A 26,497-nucleotide genomic window follows, 5' to 3' on the forward strand; every position below is an offset into this window, starting at 1 on the left:
AAAAGTGTATAAGGCCTTTTTTGTAGAGCGTTCAATTTCCTACAAGAATATGAAAAGAAATTTTGCTAAAATGTCAATTAATAAAAAAATTATTTTTTTTTTGTAGAAGCTTGATGTAAAAATGGAAAATTGCAAAGCGGAGGACCTTCCCATTAATATAAAGAGCTCATATTTGGTGTGTATATTCTAGAGGGGTCTAGCAATCAATTTTTCGGAGTACCAAATCAAAAAAAAAATTTTCGATTTTTTTGACCCACCCTAGTGTGCCCCGTAATAAGATAATATCAATTTTAATATCACTCAGTGATTAGTTAAGAAAACGCTCTTTCCCAAAAAAAATTCATGTTCTGCTTATTTGAGTTTTGGGTCTCAAAAAATTGAACTTTTTTTTAACACAATACGTCTTGAATAATAGAGTGCTCGACTTATTTGAGAAGTTCCCCATTTTCCTAAAAAAAGTTAAATAAAAAAAAAAAAAGATAGCAGAACATAGATTTGTACGGAACAAAAATTAATGGGAAATTTAATTTAAATAAGATGAACAAGATAATTTACCTTAAAATATTTTTTTTTGAAAGTTATGTGGCTCATGCTCATGAGATAATTACTTCTGTAAGTGACGATCCTCAATTTATATTTTAATTTCTAAATAATGTAACTTAGAAGTTTTATGAATAAAAAGTGATGTAATTTTCAAACACAATCTATATTACTAATATACTTCTACTTCAAAAAAGACTGAAAATATGAATAGTGATAATGCAGATTTCCCTGTATGTGATGGAATATTTTTCTGTATGAAGGATGAAATTTTGAAATTTTTGTAGGTAATTGTCTTGAAATTGTCTTTCCTATCTATGTGGCCGGTTATAGCGATCAGGAAAGTGAATTTTCAATTATTTGTTGCTTAAATTGTATTTATTTGTTTTCCTGTTGCAAATTCATTTTTCGTGCAAGCTGATTGACGTTTGAAACAAAATAAAGTGTTTCAAATTTATCCTGTTCCACTGCATACGAAAAAATTTTTTTGTGTGTATTTCAATCAGGAAAAGAAGAGAGCAGGTAGATTTTGTATGTGTAAACTGACGTTAATTTTTCTGATCGCTATAAACGAGCATCAGGAAAAAATATTCTATACTGTTTCTTTTTTGCTGATGCATTTTCCTGATCGCTATAACCGACGCCTATCATTACTTTTTTTTACGTTCGAAGACTTATAAAACAAAAAAAATTTGAACTCATGACTATATTTTCACTCAAAACTGCATGTATGAAAGAGTGAAAATAAACTTAAGATCAAAAAGGCAGGTTGTTTTCATATCATATGAATGTGTATGAAAATTTTCCTTTCTCGAAAAATTTTTGTTTACCTACTTGAATATAGTTTTTAGTTTCAAGATTATATTTAATTTTCCATACTGGTGTAAGTCATTATCGAACATTTACTATTTTTTTTTATACTAAATGATTCATTTAAAAATTCACAGAAATGCAAAAATTTCGCCTTAAAAATACATGGGAGTTCCCCAGTATTGATTTTAATTCATGATATTCAACCTATCAATATTTAAACAGCGCCAATCTAAAACCACTTCATTATTAACGCACTTACTGATACAAAAATGACAGTTAAAAAAAAAAATAATAAGAATATCGTATGATAAGAGTTTACATAATTCAATAAAATACTTTGTTTTATCACGACAACAAAAAACTTGCTCATTGAATAACAATGTAGTGCTCTTTTAACATTTTATGATCAAATTAAATTTTAATAACACTCTAATTGTTCGATCTATTATATCTAATTAAATAATAAATAAACTTTGTATTAAAAATGACATATAAATAATTGAGATATTAATATTATATTCCTAAATCTTTACCAAATTAAAATCGAAAAATTTTGTTTTTATTTACAAAGATGTCTCTTCGATTTTTGTTTACAAATCTAAATTTAAATATGTATGCGTTGCGCCCTTCTAAACGTGAGTTTGGTTTCTGTTTTAATTAATTTACCATTTGTAAACAAACAAAAACTTTTCTTATTTCTTAATTAGATTCGTTTGTTTGTATATATGAAAAAGTTCAAGTGATTTTTGCCGGCCGGCCGGCACTTTTCAATAAAGTGGCGGCTCATTATTATAACAAAACAAATTTATTCTGTTTTTAGTAAAAAAGGTATACCTAAAATAATAAATTTACAGCTGTAAAATGATTGGAAGCGGACTTATTTGAGTTTATGTTTTGTTTTAAAGTATTTCAAAAAATTGATGAAGATTTAAACTTTAAAACTTATATATGCACTATTTGTCCATCCTACATAAAGTATTCACACTATTACAATTTTTAAACTCAATTAAAAAGTAAAAAAAACGATTAAAAGTCAAATCCTTAATGTACATAAAATGCATTTAATGAGTGTTTCCTTAATACATTAATGTCACTACATTAAGTGCTGTTATATCCTTTGTTTAAATTAAAGAGCAAACTAATTAATTTAATTGCATGAGACTCAATATTGTCTTTTAATTACTTTATTTTTGATTGGATGGCATTGTACCTAGATATAAAAAAATATAAAACGTGTCAAACTGCTGTTACTTTAATTTTTTTATCAGATTATCCTCACATAAAATGTGATTGTTCATTAGTGTGATAGTGGTGATAAAAAAGTATTTTTTAAAGCTTTTAGTAGAACGTATAAGTACATACTAAATATACATAGTGTAAGTCGTTCTTTTTTCTGTATCCAGAATGAATTTAATATACACATGTATGTATATAAAACATTAAAGGTATGCATGTGTAATTATTGTAAATTTCATACATTTATGTAGTTACATGCGAAAAAAATCGAAATCGGGAGAACTATTAAACCTGACATACAATAAAATAAACTGTTATAACATTGAATTTAAATTTTATTTTCACACTAATAAGATTAATGCGTATAGAGCTATAAATTGGTGTATCTTTCATACAAAGGCGATCGGGTGCATCCTAAAAGTCGAAAAATTATTTTCACACTAATAAGATTAATGCGTATAGAGCTATAAATTGGTGTATCTTTCATACAAAGGCGATCGGGTGCATCCTAAAAGTCGAAAAATTTCTGTTTTCAAACTTAATTTCTTCAAAATTTTAGTTTCTTCGAAATGTTGAGCATTTTTACTTGCGATATATGTATGTAGGTACTATAGGGCAAGTTTAGGATTCGTAAAAAAAATCGAACTCGAGATAACAATTTTAAATGACATTACGATGATGGAAAATGCATAAAAAGTGGGTCCAGCAATTCTTTCTGTCTGTAAGAACCTCGAGCTACAGCCTAAACTACTGAAGTGATTTTCTTCAAACTTGGTAGTTAACAGTTTTGGGTGATTCCCTAGTGGACAAATTGAAGTTTTTTTTTGTAGGACCAAAACTAACGGTACCTGTCATATAACGGAAACAGAAAAGTTGATTTATTTCAAAAACGGCTCTAACGATTTTGATTAAAATTTTTCTGCTTACTGTTAAAGAAAACAGCCTCCTTTGATAATAAAAAAAATATTTTTTGTACCATTATTAACGGTACCTGCCATAGAACGGTTTTTTGGATTTATGAATTTCTCATAAACGACAAAACAGATTTCGACCAAATTTTTAATACAGAAACGTTTGAAAAAACTTTATTTAAAAAAATTTTAAATTTTTAAAAAATATTTCAAATTTTTTTTTGAAAAATCGATTTTTTTGGAAACGAGTTGGTGAAAAATTTTGAAATTTTGTTTTTATGTGTAAATTAATTATTTATTTAAAATTGCATATCAACTTTTTTTTGAAAAATGTTAGAAAATTTTTATATATACAAAATTATTATTATATTATTATAAAAATGGCTCTAACGATTTTCGAAAATTTTTTTCTAAAAATTCCTTTTTATACTAAAAATAAAATGGCATACTTACTTTTTTTGTAAAAGATCATTTAAAACGGTATTTAATTATTTATAAGAACAATAATTCCTATCTTCGTGAGTTTTGAAATATTTAAAAACAAAAACAAAACAAACAAAACCTTTAAAATTTTTAAGATTAAATTCTTAAAATTAGAAGATAGAATAATCTGTAAGTATAGATAATAGATTTTTAGTATTTATTAAAATTTTTTTATTTTTTGAAAATAATTAGCCCTGAAGAAGACTGTAAACACGGTCGAAACGTCGGAGACAAAATAGAAAAAAATTATAAACCAGACCTAAAGCCCACTTAGGATTGAATTTGTATTTATAAGAACAGATTTTTTTTTTTTTGCACCACTAACGAAATTTTAAATTTTCCCTTATTTTGTTCAATAAAAACCTTTAACTTTAGAGTAACTTTTACCATAAGAGCAAGTACGTGCGACCCCAGTCGTGCAGTTTATTGTATTGGCCTTTAACCCCTTGTAACCCAACATCGTACATTTTATAATTAATAATGTCAATCGACAGGGCCTTACCTATAATAAAACACGTATTTTTTAAAAATTCAATAAATTCATTATTTACTTACACCGAAAAAAAAAAATGATAATAACAGCTATCAAATTAACATTTTTCAGTGACAAAAGTCGTCCAACAATTAAAATATCAATTTTGATATTTTATCATATCATTTTCACATTTTTTAATTTCAGATGGGATAGTGAAAATTTCACTTTGACAATTAAAATATCATTTTGACATTTTTTTAAGTTTAAGTGGATAGTGAAAATTTCACTTTGACAATGAAAATATCAATGTTGACTAGATTTTACGTTTTAGTTTATTATAATGAAACCTATTTCTTTCCTTTTCTTTTTTATTATTTTTATTATTAAAAGAATTTTCTTTCTTTTTTCAAAACATTACTGAAAGAGAATATTTTTTACAAAATAATGATCATATTATTTTTTCTATTATAGGTGATATAATTGTTTTGTTATTATCTCCCAAACTATGTGAAGTAAAATCTTAGTGCCGATCAAATTTTATCAGTAAATCATACATTTTACTTCGAAAAAACACAACGCGCCTTTAAATTAGTACATATTAAGAATTTTGTATTTAATATTTTTCAATAATTTGGAATGAGAAATTGATATGAAAAAATGATAATAAAATATCAAAAAAAATTTCCAAAATGTGACATTTAAATATCATACTGATAATAAAAATGTTGTTTTAACATTTTAAATATCATTAAACACATTTTATAGAGCATTTTTGGCTGATATTTAAGAAATGTTAATTTGACATTTAAAAAATGTTAAATTGATATTGGTTTTTTTTTTCGGTGTAGTTATTTCGATATTAAGGGAGTAAAAAAATAAGTTTAAATAATTTATTTTTATATACAAATGCAAAAATTCAAACAAAAAACCATTTTATTTTTAGGCACTTTCCTAAAATCCAAAAATAAAACCCCTTTAGTTTATGCAGGAAAATATTTTTTCTGGATTTCGGAGTTTTTACACAAATTTGCTTATTTTCAAAAAAAGCCGAACTTTCAACATTAACTGCCAATTAAAAACTATTTATGCTATTTATTACAAATATGGCGCATTATTTCGATAAAGCAATTCTTAAAGATTATGTAAATGCTTCAAAAAAAAAAATATGTTTTTTACAGCTTTTGGCCGATCTTTTTCGGTTCGTTACAGAAATGTCACATGGGGCTAAAAGGGGTTAAGCTATGATAAAAAAAAAACTTTGAAAAGGAACATTTTTTGACAATTTTTGATTTCCGACAGTGTTGCCTTCGACATTCGAGATCAAAAACTTTACATTTAGGATTAAGCTAGAACTTCCTATCAAAAAATGTGCCCAAAATAAAGAACTACCTTCTCTACTCTTCTTCCATAGATCCGACAAGGTTAATGGCTATAACGAAAGATTTTTGTACTGTTTTATTGTACTTTCAAATACTGCGTACACTAATGGTATTGTATATACGAAACTAATGGGTACATGCTGTTGTATCAAATTTCCAAGCCCTTCGTATTGGAATTCTAGCACGTGTGACCTTATCTCGCAAATTTTATTTTGGGTTGGAAAAGAGTAACACACGAAATAAAACTTCTTGGCATTGCACCAAGTGTAATCAACTCAGAACCTATCAGGAAGCTAAAAATAGGTTCTCTGACTGCATTTACAAAATATATGTACATTTGCAATGAAAAATAATTGTGTTTTTGTTTAGGTATTGTCTTTACATGAGGCAATTAAAAAAAAACCTCATACAATTAAATGGAGCTTAAAATTATTTTAAATTCACATAAATTTTGTAGAAAAGTCTACATCAAAGTCATGTTTACCATTTCTATGCAATATTTTGTAATGAAACTTCAACCTTTGATAATTTGATCCTGAAGTAAGATTTTGTATAGATGTTTTCCTTTAATACACATACACCATGTTGAACATTTCCTCAAGCCTTCAATATGAACACATGAACTTCTCATATGTGCCAATGCCAAACATTATAAATGTGTAGGCAAAATAATATTTTGAATTGAATACACAACTTGAAGGCCAAGGTAAAGGACTTTTCAATACACAAACACAAAAAAAAATTCCTTTCCCGCACAAAGAATGAGTGTTGTTTTCATTATGTAAATACACATACATAAATGTACAATGTATGATAAAATAAAGGAAACTATTTATTTTTAATGCCTGAATACATATTAATGGGCGGAGTAATATTGATTTTTAGATAAAAACACATTGTCGGATATTTTTTTCTAGAAAGTGTCAAACAAAATGTTATACCATTATGAAAATGGGTTTAAGGAAATAGATTTGTGTTGGAATAATCATTTTGTTTATCAATTCAATCTTACAAATGCAATTTAAAAACTTAATGTTCGTTTCCTTAATTGTTTTAAGAAAAAAAATTGAAAACATTTTGAACTGGAGATATTATGAAGTAAATGCAGTTTTTATAAACCAAACCAGGAGCTGTGACTAGACAATTAGACATTAAGAAAATAGTGCATTACTTTACTGAATTTTTGGGAAAAAACGTGCATGCACTCACGTTTATATATTTAGTTCCGAGTGGGAGAAATAATAAATTATTCTTTTAGATGTCATGGATTTCATTTTGTGGTCTTTCTATAATAAAATGAAAGTACATATTAGGGATCTGAATTGTGGTTCATTTTAAAATTGGAGTTTTGCCATGAAGCAGGAATCTTTGACCATGATTAAAGAGAATGCGAAAGATTATACTTTCAATAGTTTTGTAACCTTAAAAAATTCTGTAGAAAAAGATAGGATTCATTAGGGTGAACCAAAAAAATTATTTTTCATTATTTTGATTTGCTCAGCTTTTCGATTAAAAAATTATTTAAGCTTTAAAAAAATTAAAAACTAAAAGAGCTTATTTTTTTTAATAAAAGGGGTGCGCGCAACCCCTAAACAGCGTCGAAAAATTCTGAAAGAATTAGGGTAGCTTTATTTTGTGTTGAGAAAACAAGTTATCGGTAGAGCAAATCAAAATAATGAAAAAAATGAGTTTTTTGGTCCACCCTAGGATTCATTTTCAGAAGTTTTTTTTCAGTTGTGCGATATTTATGCTGAAATGAATAAGTCATGTTTTCGGATTCGACGTACAATTGTCAAAGAAAAATCCAAAAATTGTCAGTTTTATCGACAAATTTTGATATTTTTCAACTCTTAAAAACAATTTTTGATGAACTATGTTTTACGGTCTTAAACTAGTAAGATCTTCTTATAAGAAATTATGACAAAGTTAGTTTGTTTGATGATTTCCCAAATATAGCTTTTCAAATAAGTATCGCCAAAAAATTGAACTTTTTTTTTTTTTAAATAAACAAAATGATATTGTTATACTTCAGCCTACGTACTTGGCGACAAGACATACAGATTGTTGTTGTTCATTTAAAACCTTCAATAAAAACAAAATTTATGTCAACTGTTATGAAACCTTTCTCAAACTTAACTCAGCCCCCCAAAAAAAAAAAAATACCCTTTCACCAAAAATATTTTAAAAAACTTATGGATTCTTTTTCCTTCTTTATCTAAAACCTCCATACCTTATTTCATCAGCTTATCACTTTTTTGTTTGGCTTATATTTAAAAACGTAAAGTAAATTTTTAAAGAAGTTTTGATCCAAAATTTGGTTTTTGAAAATTAATTTTTGAAACAGGTTTTTGAATAATTTTAAAAATCTACGATCATGTTTCATTTCCAATCTAATTAGCTTCATAGATGATTTTATGAACTTATCTCAATAAATGTATGCTATTTAACTATAACAGCAAAGTACGTGCTTCTTAAGAATTTCGATCAAAAGTTTCTTAAATTTCAAGTACATATTATAAAATAGATAGCTTTATTATAAAAAGTTTGGAATTTTACTGGCAGTTGGCAATTTTTTTTTTACAATATAAACCTAATTATTATTCAATAGAAGAGCCATTCTAATAATTGACCTTTGATTAATTTGGATATCAATTCAAATGACTAACAGACAAAGTAAACATTTTCTTATTTCAATTTTAAATAAATTAATAAATTTTTTTTCATAAATATTCCATCATGAAAGAAAAAAAAAAATCACAGTGAACTGAAAAGACAGGAGAACATTTCCATTTCTGTAGACTTTTATTTGTTTGATTTGTTTAATTAAGTGATGGCATTTTGTTTAGACAGCAAACTCATCACATCTTGTCGTCGTCGTTGGTTGCTTGTTTTGTCGTTGTCTTCACCGGTCAATGCCCGAGTTATTATTATTTTTTTTCTGTAAATGAATTGTTTATGAAGCTTTTGTTTAATTTTTAAAAACTTTATTTTATAATTAATGCAAAAAAAAAAAACTAGGTCACATAATTTTGCATTACAATAATATTCAATTCAATCTAATGGATAGTTCGTTTTGGCCTTAGTTAAGCTAAGTTCAAGTGAGTACTTGTGTAAGTTGAAAAGCTAAGGCATTTATTGTATAATACAGTGGAGCGTTTTTGGACTTTTCTTTCGGATAACTGCGTGCAACTCATGGTTTATACCTTGTGCTCTTCTGAACATATTCTGATACTTTTTTTTTTATTCGACAATGGAAAAATAAAAATCGGGAAGCCTCTGAAGATTGCTCATAAGTTACCAAAATTCAGATTTTTTAAATTGTATAAAATCCCACCCAGAACAAATTTCTTTTACAACTTGTTTGTATTTGCTGTATTTTTTAGAATCTATTTGAACCTTATAAGCTATGGAGCACTCAAACTGAGAAATTTTCTGTAATAATGACGTCGTTTATGAGGGATTTAAGAAAATGCTACTTTGACATCCCCTGACCCATTTCAATAGAATTTTAAATTCTAATACTACACTTTAAAACTTCGTTAATAATTTAATTTTTATATAAAACACTAACCTTTGTAACTGCATTTAATTTATGTCGATATCTTATTTCAATCCTTAAATATTTGATATTTAGGTGTTTCCATAATCCTTGCCCGTACCCACGAGTATCTAGGAGAATGGCGTTGTACCTATACAAATCTTTTTTAAGTTGGCTTTGTCAGATCAAATAAAATTTTTGTGGTTTTCGGTTGAGAAAATTCTAAAATATAACCTATTATTTACAGATTGAGTTGCTAATTGAATAAAAAAAACGTAATCTATCCATTTCTTTGAATGAAATAAAAAAAAAGAATCTTGCATCGGCCGGGAATCGAACCCGGGCCGCCCGCGTGGCAGGCGAGCATTCTACCACTGAACCACCGATGCTTCTGATCAATACAGTTAAAACATGACAACGGATATTGCGCATAACATTGATGATAATACGACTATCACGAAGGCGCACAGTGTGTGAAACTAAAAGCATTTTAATTACTCAAATAAAAATGATAAGATATCAAAACACAACTGATTCTAACTATTCCAGGAAGAAGTAAATTTTTTTAAATCTACAGCTGACATGGTATCACTTTGATAACGATTATTATGCGTCATTCTTTTTATATAGAGATAGGGCATTTCGGAAGTTACCCCCATTATCAACCAAACTGCTTAATTTTTATTTGTCGAATGAGGGTTTTAATATGACAATTAATTTTACTGATTATGTCCATACTTAAAATAGTTTTCAAATAATGGAATATTTAAACTGCGTTGTACATTTAAAATTATTTGAAACTTATGACTTTTAAGTCATAACAGTGCGATAAAAATATAAAGTGAACAACTGGCTTAAAAATCTTATCAATCTATGAATATACTTTCGAAATGGTACCATTGCACCACATGGATTTTTTTTGCATTTTTTTGAACCACATATATATTATACATCGTATGAGAATCAAAGATAATCGAAAAATGAATTACATTTACCATGGAATATTGAATTTTCATGCAAAACTTAAAAGCTTGCTTTTATTTTTTATTAAATTTTATACAAACTAATGTTTTGAAGGAGTGAGGTGCAAAAGTAAAAGTATGAAAAATAATTGTGCAGTTTGTGATAAAAGGATCAAATTAATTAGGTAGGATTCGGTTTAGGATTCGTAAAAAAAATCGAACTCGATATAACAATTTTACATGACTTTACGATGATGGAGAATGCCAAAAAAGTGGGTCTGTCTGTCTGTACCTCGAGCTACCGCCAGCAAAATTTTTATATAGAAACGTTTAAACTATCGTTATTTAAAAATTTTAAATTTTTCAAAAAACACATTTTTGAATTTTTAAAAAATATTTCAAAAATTTTTTTTTTAAAAATCAATTGTTTGGAAACGGGTTGGTAAAAAATTTTGAAGTCCCGTTTTTATGTGTAAATTAAATATTTCTTCAAAATGGCATGCCAATTTTTTTTTTTTTGAAAAATGTTAGAAATTTTTTATATACATATATAAAAAATTATTTAAAAAAAACGAATTTCGAAAATTTTTTTCTAAATATTCCTTTTTATACAAGAAATAAAATTGCATACTTAGTTTTTTGCAAAAAATCATTTAAAACGGTATTTAATTTTTTTGTAAGAAAAGATTTTATTTTTTTTTTGTACCACTTATGAAATTCCGTGAAAATATCAAATTTTGAATTTTCCTTTATTTTGTTCAATGAAAAGCCTTAACATTGGAGTAACTTTTACCATAAGAGCCAGTAAGTGCGATTTATTTTATTTGCAATACATTTTTTTCTGTAAAATATTTTTGTTTGCAAAACAATTATTATAGTTTTCAGTTGCCATAACATTTTTTGATGCATGTTTTTTTATTTGTCATGAATATTTTTTTTTTAATTTGTAATGGAAAGCAAATGCATTAAATAAAAAAATGATTTCTTACTACCCTGATTGGAATTAAGTTCTAAGATATGGTTTTTATTTTTAAGGATTAAATTTAACTTCCTAATTTTGCAAAAGAGTTATGTCGTTTTCTTTCACTCCAATGAGAGTACCCTTTTAGTACTTATTTTTGCACTTTTGAAGGTTTTGTGTTCTTTGACGCCACAAAAGTGTAAAAAAAAAATTACTCCGGAGTAATTTTAGTACTACGGAGTACCCCGGATTTACTCCACATTTTTAGTCAGATTTACACCGATTTGCACACACACTTATGAATTTGAAGTTTGACATTTTAAAATTTTGTTTGAAAAGTGAAAAATGCGAAAAGTTTTTCTTTCAAACTCTTTTGTTATTAACAAAAACAACCATTATGAATATATTTTCTATTTTATTATATTCCGCCAGATATATTTCTTCCATTTTTTCGTTAATTCTTCACTTTTTCCAAAATGAAATTGAAAACCGAATAAAAAAATTTTCAGCCAGTGTTCTTCATCAATAAAAAAAATCCTGTGCCATATAACAAAAAAATCCCATTTTTTTCTGCGTTGCGTTGGTGGGATATTTTTATTTTACAATTATAAAATCAAACTAAGGGTGTGTGTCAATTAGGCTGAAAAAACCGATCAGAAGCTTAATGAAAAATATACCAAAAGTAAAACTAAGTTCGCTTCTACACGAAGACGCAAAGCGCGAGACGCATATAAGAGCAAGGGAGAAAGAAAATTCCAAAAAAAGGAAAGGAAGAATTTTTATCGTGAGTCTCCGGTAAAAAATTTTGTCACTCTTTTTGACGTTTCTCTTTGATCTTGTTCTTTTTTTGCTGTTTTGCTTTATTTGATTTCGTCGGTCGCAGAGTCTGCTTCGTCGGTTGTTTCTTTGTACATTTTGGTGCATACATACGAAAACAAGAACAAAATAAAACTAAAGAAAATAGCTGTCAAATTTGCGTCTTCTAAAGAATACTTTACTTTTCAGATAGTTTTGTATGGGCGAGTATGGGAGGAGTTTCATGAAAAACCGTAATATTCGAAATCAAAATATACCATGAAGCATGAAGTAATAGCCCCCTTGGAAGTAGAAAAAATATTAACTACTGCGAATTTTTTTTTAGTTTTTAAAAATTTTTCCCTAGGCCGGTTATCACTATTTTTTTTTTCAAGGAAATTATCCATTTTTGCCTTGTCACACACACAATTACAAAAAAAAAAATACTCTCATTATGTTCTATCACTCCAGAAAAAGGAGTACAAATTTAGGGTACTCCTTAATAGAGTGAAAGAAAACGACATTAATTTTAAGAAAAAATTAGCTACTTTTCTAAACAGTTATATTTTTGTTGGAATTTCACTACTTTTTGGAAGGCATTCCTAAAAGTGTAAAATATATATTAAATGGGTGGGTATCGCGCCTTCTCAGTAGAAAAGTTAAAATTTCATTGTATTATAAAACCATCATCAGAGCTAATAGAATAGTCATTAGTCAAGTTTCAAGAGTTAGAATTTTAATGAAATGCTTTTCTATAATGCTTGCTACAAATTCTGATAAAATGGGTAGTTGCAACGCCCCCTTAAAAGAATCTCAAATTTCTAAATATTTTCCTTTTAACAAAGTACCGGCACTTTCATAATCGGATGTGCTTCACGTTTTGTAATAGTTCAGCGAAATCGGTGGCGAATCTGACTAAAAAATCTGAAATAAATTTTTGTAAATCTGTATCTTTGTTCTGCTATTAGCAGTGTGCTCCATAATGTTTTAAATGGGTGGCTACCACGCCCCATGAATGGAAAATCTTATTTTTAAAGGCCGTATTCTGAATGAGAACTCCCTCTATGTTTGATAGAAATCAAATCAAAATGATTCTGGAAATTCTGCTTTTCATCATTATTAACAAAGAAGAAATAAAATTATAACAGAAATGGAAAGATATTTTGGGAATTTGTCATATTTCCCCTCGAGTTTTTTTTAAGAACAGGCATCACTGCTGTGCAAAGTTTCATGTTTCTTCCACAACGGGAATTCTTGCATAATTTTAATGATCTGTCAGTGAGTTGGAAGCCCTGTAACTCGAAAAACTACTCTACTCATGCTAGGAAGATACCTACCTACTTTGAAATTTGTGGCTTTCATGGAATAGAAGCTGTACAAAAGGCCCGAAAATGACCTGAGACAATTCCTGTGTGCCAAGGTCGCTTGAGAACTTGGCTAGGCACTACCGTGTCCCTTGATTTATTAACAGGAATCTCTTTGCATTTTATAACTCATTGAATTCTAAGGTATAAAAATGTTCGTATTACCTATTCTTCATTTCCCCTCCTCAATTTGTCAAATCAATTTATTTCAATTCTAATAAATGAGAGGGAAAAAAATGTGAAAGAAAAAAATATTCCCCTTCGCATTTTAAATGTTTTATACCAAGGGTCTGACACTCGATAGGCATCAATTATTGAATTCAGTAAATGTGAAGAAAGCTTAAATTTTTAATTTAGTTTTAGTTGCGAAGATTGCCTGGAGCTTACATTTTTAACCTCCATGGTTTTTAACCTATATACACATCTGCAAAGATTCTGTACTTCAAGAAAAACTATTTAGTTTTATCGATATTTTTTTTCTTGTGTGAAAAAATGTATGGTCTTATGTAAAAAAAAATAACCCTCGTCACCCATAAGTCGTACAAAATAGAATATAGTAACACAAAAGTTTATACTAAAATCGACGGAGAAATAACTCACATAAAAATTTAATGATAGATAATACACGCGTTCATCATTATAACTTATACATAAATTAAAAAATCGATTTTTCATTTCATTGATATACATTCATACACATTTCGCACGAATGAATCGAATTATCTTTTTAATAAAATATAAATCATTTAACACCCACCACGTGGTAGGGGACAAAACTTTCCCATTTATGTTTTGCTAATTGATAATAATTATTGTCATTGCAATCAATCGCAATACTATTTGAGTAGAAAAAACAATCAAACATTATAAATACATCTCTATAACTGCTCTGGTATCGCATTGCTGTGAAATTGGAACGAAATGTAACAAAAACAAACACAAATATAGCAAATCGGTTAGTGTCGGCCAACTACGCATAAACCAATTTGTTACTCCGTTTGACACATCAAATAGCTTTTGGCACGCAATATGACAAAGCCTCAAAAACCACGAAGTTAGAGTTTTTTTTTTTGTATAGTTTCAAAGTCCAATTGAAAAGGGTCAATATTTGATGAGTCATTATGGAATTTGTAAAGTTATTTCAAAGAAAAACTTAACTTTTCTTGAAAAAAGTATTTAAATAATATTAATCTTTACCCATAAGGAATTTGTAGATAAGTTCAAAGTCTAACTTTTCTATCTTATTCTAATGAAATGCACCAATAAAACCCTGAGAATACAAAATGCTTCAACTGACGACTGATTAATTAGAATGTATTACTATCGTCATAGACGACGAAATTCAATTGAAAAGTTTAAACATAGACATCAGGTTGGTATGAAATACTTAAGACTAAAGCATCATCAACATCATTCAATTTAAAATTTCAATTGAATGACGACTGAATGAAAGACTGACAAGAGAAAAGGCAAGTCTGATGATCGCAACAGGTCGGTCAATTTATTTATAGTGATGTTTAAATTTGTATGAACAATAAAAAAGAAGCAAATGGGTTTAGAAGTTTGTTGTATCCACGGGTGCCATGGTTGCTATCATTTGGAATACGTTGAATGCAAAAAAAAAATAATTAAACATGGTCTATTTTTACTGAAAACATTATTTCTGTAAACGTAGGTATTCAAAACAATGAGTCTAAAACTTTACAATTAGACTTGATTGATGCATGAATTTGTATTATTTCTTTCATTCATTTTTTCTTCTTAAAATGAAAAACAAAACATGCAATCTATGTCGCTGTTGCATTACAAAAAAAAAAAATAAAATAACAATCTCAAACCTTTATAAATAATAATGCACAATCAACTGGTCAGCCAAAGATAATATTACTACATTAAGTCAATCTATGTATGTAGGAATTAAAGTAGAAGGCGTTTCTATACTTTCAAGCTCATTCGAATGGAAAACTAATTGGTTATTTTGTTAAAATCAGTCACGCATTACAGATTCATGGAAAATAAGTCTCTTAAGTTCCGGGGGTTATCAGGGTTGATGAAACTTAATAAGATTAAATTAACTTACAGAAGCATTTTTAGCGTCGTAGACTGATAGCGATAGGATGGACATTTAATTTATTTAATTCATGCAATTAATTATTTCTTTCTCTCTCTTGTGTAATTTTGTATGTTCATTCGTTGTAAATAAAAAAGAAAAACACAAGAAAACGTACTCAAACATTGATATGAGAGAAGGAAAACTATATACTAGCTGGTTATGCAATAATTTCAGTCTTTTGTCTATGTCTCAACTTCTGTATAGGCCTCAACGACTTAACAAATTGGTTTTAGTATCATATCCTTGAACTATAAAACGCTATCAGTTCCTAAAAATATTTTGAATACAAAAAACTGATCCAATTTTTTGACCTTGTTCCAAAAAAATATCGATTTTATTTCAATGATTACATAATGTATTTAATTTTTTTAAAATGAAAATGACATGTACAAAAATGTTTTTTTGAGATTTGGAAAAATCTCAGGGAATTCTTCGTAGAGGAACTAAAACATGAACAGTCGATCGTTATTAAAGAAGACAAACTGTGTGACATATCATTACTCAAAGTTCATCCTTTTTCTTTAAAAGAAGACATTTCAAACATTGTTGTTTAAAACATGTTGCTTCGGTAAAAAAAAACAAAGGTTTCTTTATAAACTCAAGAATATCAAAAATACTATTTCTTTCCACATTATGTATGTCCACTTTGATATTGATGTTAAGCATAGATTTGAACTTCCCTATATACTTAAAACCAGCGCTACAATCTATTGCGGATTCTTGCCTCAACTAACAATCTTCTTCATCAAGCTCTATCCTAAGTCAGCTGCTTTCACTTTCGCACTCCAAGTTGATTGACGTGCCTTTCCATTTGCGTGTGCCATTTTAGACGAGATCTTCCTATAGGTATTGCCGTCCCTCGAAAATTTTCCGGGCATTGTTTATGCGCTTCACATGCCTCTGCCACCTCCCACCTCAGTCGCTGCAACCTTACTCCTTTGGTTAGGATAGTGATATACAATCCATAAAGTTTCTTTGTTGTATATTATTCTCCTCTCTCTCGTAACAATTGAATACTAGGTAAATAATTCATAAAATTATAAAATGAATAAAAGTGTCACGCCCGATACAGGAGAAACACCCACAAAGTACATAACTCTTGAACATAGTAAAATTACTTTTCATTGCGACAATTTGCCTTTTAATCTTGCGTTCAAGTTTAAGCTTGGATACTTTTGTTAGATGTACTATCCGTGGATTTCATATAGCATGTCCTCTCTCGTATAGCTATAGTCAAAATTATATACAAGTAGCTGTCCCTTTTCTATTAATAAGACAATTATTTCCTTAACAGTGGCACATTAATGTCATCTTGTCAGGACCACAAATCTATATTTTGAAAAATTTTACTTGAGAAACGACTCTTAACCTTAGTTGCTGAAGTCCCCAACCCAAATATTTTTTTTCGCAATCCATAATTTTGAACCTTTTGTCGATTTAACAGCTCTATTTTAAATTGCTGTTGTTGGCATTGTACAAAAAAAGTCAAATATTGAATGCATAAGATTGTTAGCCAACAACATTTTGAACCAGCGACTGCAATTCTCTTCTGCTCCTAATCTAAGTAAATTGGTATAGCAGTTGCTATATTCTCTTCCAAAATGAAGTAGATTTTTGCTTATTTAATATTCCACCTAACCTAATTAGCAAGTAGTTCTAATAGTTAAACAAAAAAATTCCTAACGCAAATTAATAACAAAGTAAAAAACCATGCCTTTGTGGTCAAAGGTGTGGTAACAAACTAATGACAGAGAAAACCTCTTTTGGCAACTCCCATCATGAAATATTCTTTTCTTAGTCAACATTTCACACACTTCTCATACAGATTCTTGTCCGCTAAAAGAGTTCACTAACCTAAAACTTTCCTTTCATTTAATTTCAGATATGTTCCAACGCGAATATGGGGCTTTAGTGGTCATGTCCAAACAGTTCTACATAGTATTGTTGGTCGTGTAAAGTGTCCATGGCCACTAGGTGAACGTGTCTATTTGTCACTATTTGATGAGTCTACGTTGACCTATGATCTCTATCAACCACTGAATGAACACGAAGGTGAGTTATTATAAATGTTCAAGTGATTTTTTGTTTTTTTTTTTATTTGTTTGATTTCAAACATCCACAAAATGTGAATGCCTTACATATTTGTAAAGGTTGGGTCTGTGCTTACTAAAAAATTAATCATCACTGTTGACTTTACATTAGCTTCGTATGATTGTTTTTTGATGAGGTTTCCCAACCGTGTTATCTCTTTAACCAAATTAATTATATTTTCTCTTATAGACGATATCACTGTAGCTATTTGTCCAGGAATTGGAAACACATCGGAAAGTGTTTACATTCGTACATTTGTTCATTACGCACAATGCCATGGTTACCGTTGTGCTGTTTTAAATCATATCGGAGCTTTACCCAGTGTTCAAGTCACAGCATCAAGAATATTTACATACGGTTTGTTCCCCCAAACATATCTCTTTTCCAATACTTATTTAAAAATTCCTTTATTTCAGGACATACGGAAGATTTCTCAGCAATGGTTGAAAATTTGCACAAAAAATATCCGTCCACCAATATAATAGCAGTCGGTTTCAGCCTGGGTGGCAATTTAATAACAAAATATTTGGGCGAAAAGAATACAAATAAACCAAAGAATGTTATTGGCGGCATATCGATATGTCAAGGATACAATGCTGTCGAGTAAGTTTGTCATCCTTTCTAAACAAATCCAGACTTAATGAAATATTTCTTTTTATAGGGGTACAAAATGGTTACTTAATTGGCAAAATTTCCGTCGTTTCTATTTATATGTTATGACAGAAAATGTTAAAAATATTATTTTAAAACATCGTCATATATTGCTGTCGGATGATGTTAAGACACGTTTTGGATTAATTGAAAGAGAAATAATTGCTGCTGCAACACTGCCAGAACTTGATGAAGCTTACACACGTAAAGTGCACAATTTCCCATCGACACATGAATTATACAAATGGAGCTCATCATTAAACTATCTTGACAATATTGAAAAACCAATGATTTTCATTAATGCTAAAGACGATCCCTTAGTACCCGAGGAATTGTTAACGCCTATTAAAGACTTTGCACGTAAGTATCTTATTATTATAGCTTTTTATATGATAGGTACTATATTTTTCTAGGAAATAGGGTAGGTTTATCCTAAACCTTAATGGTAAAGGTCTTTTAAATGCAACTTCAATGCAATTATGTTCCCTTATACCTAGGAAGGAATTTTCCCACCCCTTTGGGGGTTGCTCAGTTGATTTTTAAATGCACTGAATTCAACGATGTATAACATCGCATTTGGTCGACTGTTTTGTAGAAGCAGTCGTGGCCGAGCGGTTAAGGCGTCTGACTAGAAATCAGATTCCCTCTGGGAGCGTAGGTTCGAATCCTACCGACTGCGATAGAAGTTTTTTTTAATTTTTTTTTTTGGCGTAAGACGATTTAGTACCAAAGATTTTTTAATTCGATTGACTTTTTTAAATCAATTGCTTTATTATATTTGTTAGTTTTCATTTAATAAGGTGATTTTTTTTTACAACACTGTCAAATAGAATTGAAATATGCAATAGAAAAATAATTTTAAAAGGTTCTTTAAGTTTGTTGCAGTAAGTTTGTATCGAAACGAAAATTATTGAAAACGATTTCATCGTTGTTCACGAAGACTGGTAAAACTCATCCAAATAGAGGAAAAAATCCATTTGCAATAATGAAATATTTATTACAAACTTTTAATAAAAAAAATATTAGTGCACTTGGAGCATGTGTGCATTAAAAATTTTGTCCATGATATTAGTCGACTTTATTACAAAGTTGACTATTTGCCAATACATTTGCTATAATATGAATGGTCATAAGTGTGGGTCAAAAAAATCGAAATTCTTTTTTTTTGATTTGGTACTCCGAAAAATCGATTGAAAAATCACTGATTTCAATAGTTTTCTTATGACCCGTATGCATTGCGATTTGGATACGAATATCTTCTACTAAACGGTTAAAGCAAACAATTTGATGCCTAGGAATTTTTTGTAGAACGTTTAAGCCCCTACAAGAATATATCTTGCTAAATTGAAAATAATGAATTTTCAGTGATCTGGAAAATTTTTAAAATTATAAAATGTTTTTATTATTTTTTTTAACTTTGACCTCGAATATCTTTAGAATGGTTAGATTAATGAAAAAAGTTAAAGTTTGTGGAGCGATCAATTTCCAACAAGAATTACAAAATTACAAAATTAAGAACAAAAAACGAATTTTTAATGATTTTCTCGATTTTTGGACCTCAAATATCTATTCAACGGTTAGATAAACGAAAAAAGTGTATAAGGCCTTTTTTGTAGAGCGTTCAATTTCCTTCAAGAATATGAAAACAAATTTGTTAAAAAGTCAATTAATAAAAAAATTATTTTTTTTTAGTAGAAGCTTGATGTAAAAATGTAAAATTGCAAAGCGGAGGACCTTCCCATTAATATAAAAAGCTCATATTTGGTGTGTATATTCTAGAGGGGTCTAGCAATCGATTTTTCGGGGTACCAAATCAAAAAAAAGAATTTCGATTTTTTTGACCCACCCTAATGGTCATATAGTCAACTTTGTAAGAAAGTCGACTAATATTATAGAAAAAATATTATATGCAAAAATATTTGTATGTACATATTTCCAATACCTAACATGTTTAAGAAATATTTTTAAAAATGTGCGAAATGATTTCGTAGAATACCTATTAGTTGTAGTTTTTTTCAACTTTGCCATTTGGTTTGATATTGCAAATTTATACAAAAAATATTTTAGAGAAAAAAAAAAATTAACGCAAGAATACAAAAAATAAACATTGAATGTTTTGGAAGCCAGAAACAATATTTCAACGTCATTCAAGTTGCATTCAAAGCCAAAGTTCAAAAGAGTTTGATAGCCTTTCAAAAGCTTATTTAAAAAATCTATTGAACCCATATATCGAAAAAAATTAGTTTCGTAATTTTCTTCACTTCTATTTCTCCATTATCGACGACAATCATGAACTAGGATGGGATCACAACTCTCTCATTAACCGCTTCACATTATGAATCCATAATATGTTAGTTTCGTAATTTTCAACTGAAATTTGAGCTTTAACTTATTGGTTCTCGCCTTAAGGGGTTATATCCACTTGTGATCTTGTAAAAATCGAATTTTTATTTTTAAATTTATTTAAATTTTGAATTTACATAATTAAGAATATGTTCGAAAATTTCACATTGAACTGGTAAATAGTTTCGGAGAAATTAGCGTATTTGTAACGATGTCTTAACTTAGTTAAAAAAGTTCACAGGACTTTCAACTCGTTTTTCTTGAAATTTTCAAAACAGGTGAGGAATATATATATCTACAAAATAACTAGACCTTTGTAAGGTAATGATCGAAGGAATAAGGTTTCTGACATTTCATTTTAAGCCACTATTCCACCAACAACGGAACCAAATATTCACTACTACAGTTTTGCAACAGAATAGCCCAGTAGAATTAAACATTTCAAATGGAAAAAATTAGATCGTGCAATTTTTTTTCATAGGATGATAGAAGGGATCACTGGGAGCTTAAAACCAGTTTTTCGGGAAAATCGACCTTGTGCTTAAGCCGCCATCTTGGATTAAAGGTAAAACACGTTTTAGTGAATAACTCGGCCATTTTTGATTTTTGACAAAAATTATATTCGTAAAACTTGTAGAAAATTTTATTTTCTATAACTTTTGTCTTAATAAATTTTTCTATATGACCTATATTTTTCGAGTTAATTTGAAAAAACTATACCCCTACTCAGCTTAAACTTAATACCCGCTTTGATTATAGATTTTAAGATCAGCGCAATATGGGAGTGTTTTTATATGTTTTTGGGGATGATAAATCTAGCTGCCATGTTAGTTTTTGCAAATTCATGAAATTTTATAAACAAAAGGAACTATCTCAAAATTGGTAAGTGTCGTTTTAAACAAAATTGGTAAATATTATAATTGATGTCTAGCAAGACAAGCAAGTTTTTGAATTTTTCAAATCGGTTCATTAATGCCTGAGATATGACCAATTGTTTATAATAAAAGCTTAAAAGAGAGAGGAGTTATAAACAATTGGTCATATCTCAGGCATTAATGAACCGATTTGAAAAATTCAAAAACTTGCTTGTCTTGCTAGACATCAATTATAATATTTACCAATTTTATTTAAAACGACACTTACCAATTTTGAGATAGTTCCTTTTGTTTATAAAATTTCATGAATTTGCAAAAACTAACATTGCAGCTAGATTTATCATCCCCAAAAACATATAAAAACACTCCCATATTGCGCTGATCTTAAAATCTATAATCAAAGCGGGTATTAAGTTTAAGCTGAGTAGGGGTTTAGTTTTTTCAAATTAACTCGAAAAATATAGGTCATATAGAAAAATTTATTAAGACAAAAGTTATAGAAAATAAATACAAGTTTTACATATATAATTTTTGTCAAAAATCAAAAATGGCCGAGTTATTCACTAAAACGTGTTGTACCTTTAATCCAAGATGGCGGCTTAAGCACAAGGTCGATTTTCCCGAAAAACTGGTTTTAAGCTCCCAGTGATCCCCTCTATTATCCTATGAAAAAAAATTGCACGATCTAATTATTTCTATTTCAGCTTAATTTTTTGTACATCCCGACTGGGCTAAGAAATGCAATTCTTAAAATTTGCTACAAAAAATTTCTTGATTTTTCAAATGAAAAATAAGCAGCAGTTTATGACAAAAAGAAATGCAAATTTACTTAACTCAAATTAATTGAAACCATGAAAACCATATAAAGGCGCGAATTAAAGCTGCCTTTTAAAATCGACATCACAACGCATTAAGCTTTTAAACTGCGTTAAATTAGTCTATAAATTCGCTAAGTCTATTTTGAATGATTTTGATTTTAATTTTCAGTATAATTGAGAAAAATTAAAAATTTATTAAGTTTATATTTTTTTAAATAGATAATTTTATATTAATTTGTTTTATTTAGTAGTCTGTAGAGTATTATAACTAAATTGATGAAAATAAAGAAAATAATTAAAATTAAACTGGGTATTTTGGCCATACAATTTTTTCACAATTTTCGGTGGGCTCTTAGACTGAAAGTATAATTTTAAATTGCAAATTGCTATTTCTGCGAAATAAAAAAATCCTGAAAAAGTGTTGAATATTTTTACTTTATTTAGGCTTTATTTATATCGTTAACTTATAAGTTATGTATAACATCAGTGAGAAAATTTAATAATTATAAATCTTATCTTTTCAGTTTCGCACGAACGAACGGCTTATGTTGAAGTAGCTCATGGTGGTCATTTAGGTTTCTATGAAGGAGGACTTATCTATCCTAACCCAGTTACATGGTTGGACAGAACTTTGGTCGCTATGATCGGATCACTTGTAATGATACATGCTGATCCAGCATCCAGAAAGATCTCAGCTTAAAAAAAAACTTTATATTTGGACTAAATTAAACGAAACAACATCATAAAAAATTGTAAAACAATCAAAAATAAAATCTTAAATTGTTTTATTGATTAAAACATAAAAAGAAAACAAAAAATCAATTTTAATAAAGTATTATGGAATAATTATATATGTTATTTTTGCTTTAAGCAAACTATAAACAAAAAATAAAAAAATAATTGTTGCATTTTTTCACATGAACAGCTGCTGTTCAAACATGAAACGATTTTTTTTTTATTAATTTGCAAGAAGCAACAAAAAATCATAATTACACCTTACGCTCAATATAAATTCATTAAAATGAAATTTAAATAACATTAAAAAACAACAAATTTATATAGATGTGAAGTTGTTCATTATAAAAAAAATATGCGCAAAAAATAATAAATTTAATTGTTAATGACAAATAATAATGTGTATCAATGTTTTAAACAAATTTATACAAAAAAAAAAAACAAAAGAAAAGAAAAATCTGTACACAGAAACATCTTATGCATTTTTATAACATTTTGAAATCCATTTTTTACACACGCAAAAGAAAATGAAAAAAAAAAACAAGAAACAAACAAAACTAAAAAAAATTCCAATAAGTTTAATATTTTAGATACTTTTTTTTTTAAACTGATATTTTGTACTTAGTAGAATCGAAACAAATTTGAAATTTATAAAAAAAAAAAATTAGAAATTGAAAACGTCATAGAAAAGAGGCTGCACTACTTCGGTTATTACCTTTCTTTTAAGGAAATCGTATTTCTTTCCCAGAAATCTTGATTAAGTTTAATTTTATTTGTAAATTATTTTAAAATTAAAACTATACGCAAGGAATTGCTATAGAAATTTGAATCTAAATTAATTTTAGTGTCCTTGGGACCCCATCAAAAGATCTTTACTAATTTTAACACTTTCTATATAAATGGATGTAAAAATTCCACTTCGTAGGTTTAATTATCTTCGTTGAAAATTGGATATGTATGAATTTATTTTTACATTAATTTTAATTTTAAGGCCAAAACTCTTATGACACCTATCGAGCATCGAGCAAGTTTCTCGAGTAAAAAAAAAAAAAACCTTCATCAGGGCTATTAGAAAAAATAACCATTTTTGAAATTAAAAAAATACCAACAACATTTGTTTCGAGTCTGTGTTAATAGGTAGTCCATTTTTTTTATAAGTTATAATTTATTTTTTATATAATACAGTCACTGTATTAATAAATATATTACTAACAAATAATTTGTCACCAAATAATGTTGTAAAATATATAAATGTATATTTTTTTTTGTGTTTAAGGAAAAAAAATTACTTTGTCGTTTGACTGTGATTTAAATTTAAATTGATATGAAGTTAACTAACAAAAAAAAAAAAAATTAAAAGAAAACAAAAATGAAAACTTTGAAAAAACAAAAACCAAAAAAACTATAAATTCCTAATTTATGAAACGAAAACAACAAAACAATGTTGATCGACATTCTAAATAAAAAAACAAAAATATATTGTTTATGTTCTGATTTTTAAATTGCCTTGAGTTTCGTAAGAAAAGACAAAGCGTATGGACTTTTCTTATTGAAATTTTATATTATATTGCACCTTTTGATGGTACATCGACTTAATTTGTCAATAATTTCTTAAAAATAATAATTTTGTTAGCGGATTGAACACAATTGTTGTTCATAAACAGCTTCTATAGCTTTTAAATAATTTGATTGTGCTATAAAGTAATAAATTATGTCGGTGTACCATTATGTTGCAATATGTATACCATATATGTGCATATTTATTATATATTTTTTTGTATTAAATGAACTATGTATTATTGAATGTAATGTCATTAAATGGTTTGGTTATTTAATAACACGTTAGCGATAAAAAAAGATGACAAGATAATATCAATAAAATGTCGTTTGATTTAAATTATGCAGAGTTTTATTTTTTAAGGGAACACTTCTTTCAAATGACATATTTTGATCTTCTCAAAATAAGGAAGAATTTGAACTCTTCTTTATTTATGTTCGGAAAATGTTTAGAAAATGTTGATTTAATTAACGATAACAAACAGTGCCGGAATATTTAAGAGGCAAGGAGCCGATTTTGAAAAATCTTGGAGCCAAAAATAGCCGCTTTAAAAATGGTCCAAGAACAGGCAAACAATTTTTTGTGGTATGAGATTTTTGATTTTTTATTGGGCTCTATCGTGAATCTCGAGGGGATTCCCTTGGAATTTTTTGTGCGATTCTGAATCTTCCTCGGAATTTGTTTTTAATCTTGTTCATAATTCTGGTTTTCACGCTTATTTACGGGGGTTAAATTAAATTTGTAATACGTAAAAACGAAAAATGTATACAAATTGGTTGTCTCTGTTCACATCTTTGGTAGATTTTTGATGTGAAAAGCTTGGATTTTAAAGAAACCTTAAATCGGCATATTCAAGATTAAAAGAGAGATAAATCGGAAATCAAAATTTTAAGGAGCGAGTAAAATGTTCTAGGAGCCTGTTTGGCGATAAATAGTATCATGAATCCAAGAACAAAAAATTAATTAGTTTCACGTACAATTTAGGAATAAAAATAGCCCCGTTCCATTGGAGGTGGTAGTTTACTACTTGTAGATGTTTCTGTTAATCTAGTACTATCATCTACTCATGCTCTTCTTCCCGAGTAGATACTATTTGTATATTGTATTGAATTCGTTGAAATTGCGTTCCATTGGAAATCGCTAGTAAACTACTAGTAGTACTCTGCCACCTCCCAATGAAACAGGGCTAATAGCTAAAAATGAAATTCAAATCGAATTTGTAATTGTAGCAATTTTTGTGACTTGATAAAATATTATGTTTGGATCCAGCAGATTCAACATTTCTTTCAAAATTGTACCCTAATTAATTTCTATGTTGCTAATATTTTTACCAAATTTAAGTCAATCTAACATCTAAAAGAAAAAAGTTTGAAACTGTTTTATGAGTCACCCTTTAGTATTTTTGCAGTATCGAATAACCACATCAAAAATAGGTAAAAACCTTGGCTATGGTTTCTGTATTTGGTTAATTAAGCTTTTTGAAATTCGAATACTAAGATGGTTTGTGTACTCGAAATTTCCCTGGAAATCCGCTGTAATTTAATTATAACAGAGCTTTCACTTATTAGACATTTTGAAGGAAATTAAATAAAGGTGAAGGCTTTCAGCATACAGGCAGGTCGAAAAGTGAAGTCCAAAAAAAAAAACTTCATAAATCTCGTTTCATACGTTAAGCTGTGATGAAAGCTTTCTTCTCTATAAATGCAATAGTCAAGAACTAAACTGCCCTTTGGTCCGATATATGTTAATCCCCATTGCCCGTTACTGTTTCAATTGGTAGGTTATAAGAAAAGGTATAGGGTGTTCATAAACGTCGGGAATATGCGTTTGTACAATCGACTTTCTGCTTTGTTGCA

General features: G+C 28.3%; 1 protein-coding gene and 2 non-coding genes across 3 annotated transcripts in view; 2 read left to right on the forward strand and 1 right to left on the reverse strand.

Annotated features, from left to right (window-relative positions):
• Positions 1 to 24,983, forward strand: part of LOC129916779 (abhydrolase domain-containing protein 2) — a 36,874-nt gene extending 11,891 nt beyond the window's left edge. Inside the window, exons 2-6 of the mRNA XM_055996915.1 lie at positions 17,453 to 17,622; positions 17,851 to 18,018; positions 18,078 to 18,264; positions 18,323 to 18,672; positions 22,873 to 24,983. Of these exons, the coding sequence (XP_055852890.1) occupies positions 17,453 to 17,622; positions 17,851 to 18,018; positions 18,078 to 18,264; positions 18,323 to 18,672; positions 22,873 to 23,048 (1,051 nt within the window). The 3' untranslated portion in view covers positions 23,049 to 24,983. The remainder of the gene's footprint in view (positions 1 to 17,452; positions 17,623 to 17,850; positions 18,019 to 18,077; positions 18,265 to 18,322; positions 18,673 to 22,872) is intronic.
• Positions 9,694 to 9,764, reverse strand: Trnag-gcc (transfer RNA glycine (anticodon GCC)). The gene has a single exon. It is a non-coding gene; the product is annotated as a tRNA-Gly (tRNA).
• Positions 18,910 to 18,991, forward strand: Trnas-aga (transfer RNA serine (anticodon AGA)). The gene has a single exon. It is a non-coding gene; the product is annotated as a tRNA-Ser (tRNA).
• Positions 24,984 to 26,497: the final 1,514 nt, after the last annotated feature.

The sequence above is a fragment of the Episyrphus balteatus genome, chromosome 1, assembly GCF_945859705.1.
Source record: "Episyrphus balteatus chromosome 1, idEpiBalt1.1, whole genome shotgun sequence".
NCBI classification, from domain to species: domain Eukaryota; kingdom Metazoa; phylum Arthropoda; class Insecta; order Diptera; family Syrphidae; genus Episyrphus; species Episyrphus balteatus.